The 10,464-nt window shown below is 35.5% G+C and overlaps 2 protein-coding genes across 2 annotated transcripts; one reads left to right on the top strand and one right to left on the bottom strand.

Moving 5' to 3' along the window:
• Positions 1 to 1,120: 1,120 nt before the first annotated feature.
• LOC128167279 (NADH dehydrogenase [ubiquinone] 1 beta subcomplex subunit 7-like) lies at positions 1,121 to 3,036 on the bottom strand. The gene is made up of 3 exons (XM_052832895.1): positions 2,847 to 3,036; positions 2,557 to 2,725; positions 1,121 to 1,305 (listed from the first exon to the last, which is right to left on the bottom strand). The coding sequence occupies exons 1-3, from the start codon at positions 2,968 to 2,970 to the stop codon at positions 1,212 to 1,214; spliced, it is 387 nt and encodes a 128-aa protein (XP_052688855.1). The 5' UTR covers positions 2,971 to 3,036; the 3' UTR covers positions 1,121 to 1,211.
• A 459-nt stretch (positions 3,037 to 3,495) lies between these two features.
• Positions 3,496 to 9,792, top strand: LOC128167277 (eukaryotic translation initiation factor 3 subunit I-like). Its single transcript, XM_052832893.1, has 8 exons — positions 3,496 to 3,532; positions 5,198 to 5,378; positions 5,579 to 5,644; positions 7,142 to 7,282; positions 7,525 to 7,763; positions 8,677 to 8,766; positions 9,197 to 9,363; positions 9,612 to 9,792. The coding sequence occupies exons 1-8, from the start codon at positions 3,500 to 3,502 to the stop codon at positions 9,691 to 9,693; spliced, it is 999 nt and encodes a 332-aa protein (XP_052688853.1). The 5' UTR covers positions 3,496 to 3,499; the 3' UTR covers positions 9,694 to 9,792.
• Positions 9,793 to 10,464: the final 672 nt, after the last annotated feature.

Here is a 10,464-nt window from a genome sequence, read left to right as displayed (position 1 = left end):
TTACTGCTTTTATATAGGAATAACGTGAATTCTACAGCGAACCGTACGTGCATAATTTTTGCGCATGTAACAATTTTTAATGTTACCCGTTGCTAAGTGTGCTGCTAACGCTGAGGGTAATAGAACGGATTATGAACTGCGTCTTAACCAATCAGATTTCAGTATTTAACATTAAAATATAACAATAAATAATATCACATGTTATACCAGCTTTCCAATTTGTTTGTTTTAGAATGGAAATAATGACTTAGATGCAATCATCAAAAGGCATTTGTTCTTTATTATTTCCCACAACATATACTCATTACTATAGAATAATGAATAAGAAGTATGTAGGTCAAGGAGATGAAACGTGCAATTTTGGATAAAAAAATGATATTTAATAAAATAGAATTCAGTAAACATAATTAAACAAAATTAATCCTTAGTCGGATTCCAACTGGTGATCTGTGGTTCACAAGCCCGTTACTTTAACCACTTTGCTATGAGGATATACAACCAACTCAATTGATACAGTTTTATACAACAAAACTTTATATCGTCATCTTGTGATGTAGTCTTACAGAAATAAGTCTGCATGGATGTAGTGAGGAACCTTAAGGCTCAGATTTTGCATCCAAGTTGGTCTTGTCTTTCAGTATCCCCCGATACATCCATCCAAGCAAGTTACATGTATTAAGCAAGTTTAGAACTAGTAACAATTTAGATATGGGCAAATTTTAACAGGATGTCAAGTCCAAGGGTAAAGCATGAATTACCAGATAATATGCTATTGCATGTGTACTGTAAACAGATTTTATTAAGCTTGTGCAATATGAAGCAAAATTTGATTTTTCAGTAGGTTAGCATAGATTTGCTTTCTAAATTTACCTAAATTTTTTTTTACAAACATGCATTTTGGTGATGTGATTTAGCTGAAACTCTTTTCCATAAAAACGCAACATAAAATTACACAGCTATTAATTTAAAAAATGTAATAGCCTTTACAGTAACATGGGCATTAAAATGTGTACAGGTCAACTTTGTGCTATATACATCTATCAGAATATCAAAAAAAAATAAGGTATGTGCAATGGGAATGTCCCACCTAAGACAGGTTAAGAAAGAAACTCAACATGTGTAAGCATGTGTAAGCATATTTTAATTAAATTCATTATCAACAAATCTACAAGAGTCAATCTGTCCATGTCCTTGTCACTTGTAACATTTCCTCACATTTCACCTCGGGCCATTTTACTTTTAATTCTCGCCTCCCGAACCATCAGTCTTCTTTCTCTTTCATATTCTTTCATTCTTAGCACAAAACTGAAAATAATCATTGAATGTCATTTTTAAGAGTGAAAAGAAAAGACAATTCATTATGATATAGTATAAAAAAATCCAGAATAAAAAAATCCAAAGATTCATCTTTTGAAATGCCAACTCTAGCTTGTCAGGTTTCAATAATGGCTAAAAATTAAAAATCTACTGGGATTTTACATGTCAAATGACATGAAAGTACTCCGTGTGACAACACTAAAGAATTTTTTGAGGTGTTCTGAGTATATTTCCAAAGATTTTTAGGATAATCTAATTTTTGCTTTTTTGCTACCACTTTTACATTGCAAAACATTCAATATGGAGAAATTATATAAGGTATTGTTAACTATAAGAAACTTTTAAATTGCAAAAAATATCTGAGGCAAATAAAAAATTACACATTTTCTCCATTTTTGCAAATTTTGTGACACAGGAAAATAACCGGATATACTGGTACTGTACCAGTTATAGGTTAAAAGCAATTATCAGCTAAACTGAGAGTTCAAGTTTAAAGCATACATGCATATGGGACTGACATTTTTTAAATCAGTTGTCTGTCACAAATAAAGGAAAGTAAGTTTCCTTTAAAACATTCTTGAATAGTTTTAAACATGAGCCTAAACATTCATTGTTTACCTGCTAAATAAATTTACATTTTGGCACTTTTAGCAGTGGGGGAAGTGAAAAATAAGTTAATTTAATCTCTCTTTGTGATATGTCATTATATACCTTCTTTGATTGGACATATAATAGCAACACATAAACAAAAGGAATTCACTAAATTCTGAGGGGTTCATAAAATAGTTGAACGCATGATTGCACAATTACGTATTGAATAGTCAACTTACTCTTCTATTTGGTTTATTAGTGTATGATAACAAAGGGATAATTTTATGAGTTTTCAACTTTCGCTTATGCATCATACCCCCTTCAACCTTTAGTCTGACCCCACGAGGGGCATAATTCAAGTAACGTTTGCAGAGTATTAATTCAACATGACTGATGTACATTGATTTTAATTTGTTATCATCACAAAGCTGATAACTGGTGTAGTTAATTGTAAAACTTGGCAAATTCTGGGCGAGTTAAAAGCACAAAAAACAAGATGTTGTTGACTCAAATAATGATATAACCTAACAAATGGATAAAAAGGTTAATTAATATTAGCACCAATAAGCCACAAAAAGTGTTGAAAGAAAAAATGTTTTTATTATATTTACATAATTTCACTGCTGAAAATATGACTTTTAAACTTACTCTTCATGTTCACACGCCTGAAAATCCTGAAATACAAGATCACAAGGCAGATATGGCCATTTATTATCTTTCTTGCAGTCCAAAAATTTTATGTACATGTATGCACAATAATCCCTTCTTCTCAATGGGAGAAGGTGAGCATCCATCTCTTCGAGTGTTACTTTGGGATCTTGAAGGGAAAAAAAACGAGTATTAATCATGCAATCATGTACATAAATTGTTTAGCTTAGTAAACATTAATTTAGAAAAGTGTTGTTTCGAATTTCCTCTATACATTCAAGCATACATACCTCTAATTTTCCTTCCATTGGGAAAGCCAACGAAGGGATCAAACGTGGGCTCTTTTTTCCAGTCTGGTCGTAACTCAGGACCATACCATAAGTCCCTAACGGGTGCACAATTAGCCTGTCCCATATTCAGGGCTCTCTCCTTTCGTTGACCGAGAGCACAGAGACGGTTCTTTGTCTATTCGCGAATAAAGTGTTTGAACACTGTTATCGGGATTCTCACTGCCCAGTCAGTTTTTGGCAAACAAGTAAATTTTAGAAATGTATACTTTTAGGCCCACATGTTTATGGTTTATACGACTTAAATATTGATCGCATATATTTGGATATCGTCAGTTCAATGACACACAAGGCTATGCCGACTAACATACCAATGAGCCCCTTTCATATTTGTAAAATATCTTTAGATCTTTTAAAAAAAAAACCTGCAGCTTTGCAGGTCTGAGTGATGAAAAGACGCATTAGTTCTGTACTTGAATACGTAGTTTGCACACAAAACAACTTGTAAAACCTTTAAAATTTTGCTTATATAAAACAAAGATTACTCCTTTTTTATAGTAATTGAGGTGAAACTTCTAGGGAACGAGACGGAAGACACCCCTTATATCTTGGAACAAGTTAACAAATTACATTGGCCTTTTCTTACTTCCGGTCTCATGGTCGAACACACACTCGACACTGACAGTATGGTGAGCATAATTGATAGAAAAACGCCATTTTTATTCAATTGTACTTCATTATTAGCTTATATGGATAGTCTTCATCTCAATAGTTGCAATAGATATAACGTTCTACATGAGGCCATGAGACTTATGTTGATTATCTATGATTCATACATAATTTTATTGGGGGGGGGGGGATGTTTTCCTTGTTCTAGACAGTGATACATTTAAATATACAATGGTTTCCATGTCTCAGTTTTATCAAACTGTAAGTAGTCTTGACATAAAATTCAAATGTAAAATTTTATCACGTTAACCCATTTAGAATTAGAGGCACATTATCTGGGTAATTGCTCGCTTAAACAATCTCGTCAAGCTGGAGGTTTTGGCGAAACGGGTCATTTGACTCTGATCTCTTATTCACTCTGATTAGATTTGCCCCAAGTACTCAGACACTGATTGTCGGGTGCTCATCTGATCAATAACGATGAGCAGTTTAATTAAACTCAATGATAAGAGGGAGAGGCCGATCCTTTGGAAAGTTTTTCCGAAAGTATTGTAGTAGTTGGGGCTATATGGACCGTGGATATCGGCCTGGGTAGCTCAGTGGTAGAGCTCCTGACTAGAGTTGCAGGTGTCTTGGGTTCGATTCCCGGTCCAGCCATTCGTTGTATTTATATACTCATTCCTCCTTTCCTACTACAGATGGTGCTGGGGCCTTCCTTGTTCAGGCATATATATATATATATATATATATGTCCTGACAAGGTGAACTTGTGTTGGGTCTTCGGGGTCAAAGACTATTTAAGGAGGGAGGAAAATGTAGTAGTTGGGGCTATATGGACCGTGGATATCGGCCTGGGTAGCTCAGTGGTAGAGCTCCTGATTAGAGTTGCAGGGGTTCCGGGTTCGATTCTCGGTCCAGCCATATGTTTTCGTTGTATTTATAAACTCATTCCTCCTTTCCTACTACAGTATCATTTTACTTAAATATTTTGTTATGGCAAGTTGTATTCATTGGGGTAATTAAAACTGTAAGTATTTTTAAAAGTGTCATTTTATTAATGACTGATACAAATATGAAATAAGGCATCATTAAAATTTAACATACAGTTCTAACTTGGTGCAGAGCTCTCTGTATTTCTTATTTTAATTTCATAATAATTTTATCCGTAAGTTAACTGAAATGCAGCGTAAAATTTTACAGCTCTGGAAATAATTAAGAAATCATTTAGTAATGTGAAAAATTAACTTTAAATTAACAATTCTCTATAACTAGAAAATCATTTACAGTTTTACATTGTTTTATACATAATTAAGTGTAAACTCAGAAAATTGGTTAAAAATGCCTTCCCTTCAAACAGAACAAATGTTTATAACATTTAATAGTTGTTTCATAAAACACAATGTTATCAAACATTTGAGGTATGTTTAGTGTGATGGATACAAGTGTTAGAGCTTCAGCCATTATGCCACCTGTATTGAAAGTTTGAAACAAGGAGAAACCAATTGGTACGAAACCTCTTGGTGCAAACTCGTGTTTGGGGTGAACCCACCTGTTACCATCTATTTAATTTGATATCAGACATCTCTTCGATGCAACCAAACAAGTGAAGATAAAAAAGGCTTTACTTAAAGTCAATGTGAATCTTAATTTTAATTGAAATTTTTTATTTTATTCATACATTTCAGAAACCAATTCTCTTGCATGGACACGAGCGGTCCATCACTCAAATCAAGTATAATAGGGAAGGAGATCTGATATTTTCCTGTGCTAAAGACTCGCAGCCCAATGTCTGGTACTCTCTGAATGGAGAAAGACTGGGTTCTTTCAGAGGCCATAATGGCGCTGTGTGGAACATTGATGTCAACTGTATCCTTTGTTACTATAAAATCATTATGATCCTATAAAGCAGTTTTTATATAAAAAAAAAATTTTAAAATATGTAGGAGTTCAAATTGAATATGGAAAAATGGAAGTCCTAGATTATTAGATTCAAGATGAACAGAGATTTTAAAAATATTTTGTTAACATGATGAACACAAATTCTGGTTTTCCTGAACTGCTTCCAGGGGAGTCAACAAAAGTGCTGACAGCAAGTGCAGACAACACCTGTAAACTGTGGGATTGTGAAACAGGTAACTGAGAGTGTCAGTAGTCAGCAAGCACTGATTGTGTCAGGGGCAAGTAAGCATTGACATTTTTGGTAGTGAGGAAGATCTGGCAGTGTTGGTAATAATCAAGTACTGACCGTGTCAACAGTGAGAAAGCATTGGCAGTGTCAGCAGTGAGAAAGCACTGACAGTAAAGGCAGTGAGAAAGCACTGGCAGTGACAACAGTGAGAAAGCATTGGCAGTGTCAACAGTGAGAAAGCACTGACAGTAAAGGCAGTGAGAAAGCACTGGCAGTGTTAGCAGTGAGAAAGCACTGGCAGTGAAAGCAGTAAGAAAGTACTGGCAGTGTCAGCAAGGAGAAAGCACTGACAGTGTCAACAGTGAGAAAGTACTGGCACTGAAGGCAGTGAGAAAGCACTGGCAGTGTTAGCAGTGAGAAAGCACTGGCAGTGTTAGCAGTGAGAAAGCACTGGCAGTGTCAGCAGTGAGAAAGCATTAGCAGTGTCAGCAATGAGAAAGCATTAGCAGTGTCAGCAATGAGAAAGCACTAGCAGTGACAACAGTGAGAAAGCATTGGCAGTGTCAACAGTGAGAAAGCACTGACAGTAAAGGCAGTGAGAAAGCACTGGCAGTGTTAGCAGTGAGAAAGCACTGGCAGTGAAAGCAGTAAGAAAGTACTGGCAGTGTCAGCAAGGAGAAAGCACTGACAGTGTCAACAGTGAGAAAGTACTGGCACTGAAGGCAGTGAGAAAGCACTGGCAGTGTTAGCAGTGAGAAAGCACTGGCAGTGTTAGCAGTGAGAAAGCATTAGCAGTGTCAGCAATGAGAAAGCACTGGCAGTGTCAGCAATGAGAAAGCACTGGCAGTGTCATTAGTGAGGATGCACTAGCAGTGTCAGCAGTGAGAAAGCACTGGCAGTGTCAGCAGTGAGAAAGCACTAGCAGTGTCAGCAGTGAGAAAGCACTAGCAGTGTCAACAGTGAGAAAGCACTGGCAGTGAAGGCAGTGAGAAAGCACTGGCAGTGAAGGCAGTGAGAAAGTACTAGCAGTGTCAGCAGTGAGAAAGCATTGTCAGTGTCAGCAGTGAGGAGGCACTGGCAGTGAAGGCAGTGAGAAAGCACTGGCAGTGAGCACTAAATCATAGAAAGACAAGAAAATTACTGGCAAGAAAGAGGATTAAGGAAATTTTCAAAAGGGCAATACTGAGAGAGAGTACAGATTGAATGACTAAATGAGAGAAGCATTATCAAAAATAGTGTGCTATAGCTACCTTACACAATAAAGTTGATTTGTTATGGAGAAAAGGTGATCAAGTAGAAATGTTCAGAGAAATTTATAGTTGAAAAGGTAGAAGAATTTGTTTTACTTTTTAACATTTTGATTTTATTGATATTTTTTTTTTCAGTTGATTTTAGCATGTTTAGTAAGCAGTTTGTTTGTTTGTCGGAATAACTCTCTGTCAGATTGGGTCTGTTTTGTTTATTTTTCATATCTCCATTAATCAGTGCTTGATATGTGCAGGTAAAACCTTGGCTTCACTGGACACGGCGACAGCTGTCAGGACATGCGGCTTCTCCTTCAGTGGCCGTTACATCATGTACACAACTGACAAAACAATGGGACGACCATGCGAAATCCACATCTTTGACTTAAATGATATAAGTAAGTCCAGAAACAAATCATAACTTGCATTTTCATCCAAACGTCATTAAAACCCATTTAGGTTAGCTTGCCTTTTCAATAAAATTCTTCTTATTTATTGCTGGCAAGTATTGCCTAATATTTTTTTTTTTTTTGAAATGTTGAATTTCTTTTTTATTCTGATAAAGCAAACTATTTAATAATAAAAAGCATGTCTTTGAAGGTTACAGGGACTATAGATAAGGCATTTGTGTTTATTCCAGGGAATGGTGAACCCACGATGGTAATTCCCATCAGCAGCAGTAAGATCACATCAGCGGTGTGGGGGCCTTATGAAGAGTACATCATCACTGGACACGAAAACGGAGAGATTTGTCATTATGACCTTAAATCTGGGGACAAAATTAACAGCTGTAAAGAACACAGTAAGCAAATCAATGACCTCCAACTCTCCAAGGACATGTCCATGCTCATTTCTGCCTCAAAGGATACCACAGCAAAGGTAAATGTACACCTGGTTTTATACTTTAACTATACGCCTGTGTAAATTCATGCACTGGACTTGAACCGTAAAGGTTTCATCTCATTATAATACTCTTTTTGCTTGCATTCCTTCATCCCATCCTATGCTGTGGTAATTAAATGCTACTCCTTTCGTTTTACCCTTGACTTTCAGTGGAACATGCATTATAAATACCGATTCATTTGGCTACAGTCCTTGCAGAAATAACCCTTATATTATGTGAAATATTCATTCATTAAAATTTAAGTCACATAGTGTGAAGAAACAAAGTTTCAGAAAAGTTTGTGAATTACGGTAAACAAGGAAATATTTGCCGCCTTTTTATTTTCGCCCCTTTTACCCTTGTTGTAAGCAGGCAAATTTAAGATTGAGCGAGTTGTAATCTGTCAAATTATCTCTCTTTAAACACAACTGTGTCTGGCAAATTCAAGACAGGGTGAAACTCATTGCAATGGTAGAAGGGCGAAAATTACACGGGGCAAAAATTACACGGGGCAAAAATAACCCTGTATACAGTATGCTTGAAAACTGTCCTAAGATAGCAACAAACTAGCAGGTACTTTTGGACTAACCTTTGATGTTCTCAACATACAATGTTTTAGTCTGCCAGATCACATGTTCTTTATTTATTTACGTGGATTGTTATGCTTACAGAAATTTAAGTATCTAAGGAAGATATGTGCAGTAATATTTACAGTTTGAGGGCTCAATAACGAATGGTTGAAGGTTACTTACTGAACAAAAATTTGAACAAAGCAGCTACACATTATATACCGAATAGATTCAGTGATAGACCTGCTTTTTGTGACCCACAAAACTTTTTGAAATCAATTTTCACCATTGTACTAATTTATTAATTTTGAAAATTGTGTAATTTTATTTCTTATTTCAGTTGTTTGAGACGGCGACACTTGGCCACATGAAGACCTACAAGACAGAGCGACCCGTCAACTCGGCCTCCTTATCGCCTATCTATGACCATGTCAGTAATTTGGTAGTCTTCTGTTCATTTCTGATTTCATTTAATATTGGTTGAAACATGCTTTCTGATTGGCTGAAAAATTACTCTATATATCATGTAAAGAATGTTGCCTTTGTTACATAAGACTAAAGTCAAAATGTATTAAAGCCTGATGTTACTTTTGAATATTGTACAATTAAATGTCATCTTAAAAATCAAATAACAGATCTTTTTCTACAGTTAATTGCAGAAAATTAAATTATAAGGAATGAACTCAATAGCTACCTAATTTATACTAATCATGGTTTATAATGAGTAAACTGTCCCATGAAAATCTTGTTATATTTTAAGAGGGTTGGTTTCAAGAGTTGTTTAATTGAATCTCATTATAAATGTACAGTTACAGCAATGGAAGCATGACTGTAACCTTGACCGTTTTTTTTTTTAACAGGTGGTGCTGGGTGGTGGTCAGGAAGCTATGGATGTCACCACCACATCCACCAAAGTTGGCAAATTCGATGCCCGGTTCTACCATCTCGTGTTTGAGGAGGAATTTGGGAGGGTCAAAGGTCATTTTGGTCCAATCAACAGTACAGCATTTCATCCAGATGGCAAAAGGTAAAGCGTCTCTATCAGCAATATGTGAAGTGTTAGATATAGTAAATATAATGATGAGTAGGTTCAGACTATGTCATCTTTGTACCTATCAGTTCATAAATAAGTTGAGGATGTTTAACTTGGGGTTATTTGTCAAAACTCATTATGTAAAATGATAGAATTGATACGAATCCTTTATTTTCGTTTATTGCTATTAATTGACGTCATTGTTAATGAATACTGTACAGATTTATTTTTTGCATCCACAGTTACAGCAGTGGAGGAGAGGACGGCTATGTCAGAGTTCACTATTTTGATCCCAGTTACTTTGATTTCCGCTTCGAGTTTTGATCAAGATCTGAACTAAGTGACTATTTATAGACTGCCATTGTCAGTGAAGACCCTCTGTGACTCATGTGGACCTTAGAAAATAAATCCTGGAAATTCAAACTCTGTGCTTTGTTGTATTTCTGCAGAGCTATTGTAGGGATTATGGAACTCCCAATCTGATCAAAACAGACCCATTTGATTCGCTTGCGTAGATTGATATTAAAACAAAATTGCTGGCCAAAACCTGGAATACATTACTGCTTATCCTTATAGCAAAGCATTCAACATTTGCATATTTTCCGATTTTGAACCCTTTTGTGAATACAGAAGACAAATCGTTTTAAATAGTACTTTCATTTTTTTCATCACCTTAAGGTCAGACGACACGTTCCTCGAGCATCTTTTTTGTATCTCCTCGTAATAAAGAGTTCCAATAAAAATTATTATTTTTATAATGCAAATGATTTTTAAAATGATTAAAATTTATTTGTGTATGGATGTATTCCTAGATGGCTTAGTGGTTAGAGATGTGGCCGCTCTCTGCCAGGAGCGTAGGTTCTAGAGGTTGTGAGTTCAAAGCCCGGCCCAATATAGTGAATTTCACTGTGCTGTATTATTTATTTATTTTTATATCAGCAATTCAAGTGGATTTTTAAGAAGATTTTATAGGAAATTGCATTCTCTAGTGTTTTGTAGAAATGCCTGGTAAGGTATCCTAATTTTTTGCAAGAAAGCTTGTCAGAGAAGTAGTAAACCATTAACAAATTCCTTAAAAATGTTATTAAAAATTGA

The sequence above is a fragment of the Crassostrea angulata genome, chromosome 10 (genome assembly GCF_025612915.1).
Source record: "Crassostrea angulata isolate pt1a10 chromosome 10, ASM2561291v2, whole genome shotgun sequence".
In the NCBI taxonomy this organism is placed as follows: Eukaryota; Metazoa; Mollusca; class Bivalvia; order Ostreida; family Ostreidae; genus Magallana; species Magallana angulata.
Note: the sequence above shows the minus strand (reverse complement) of the source record. Positions and strands in the feature narration are given on the sequence as shown.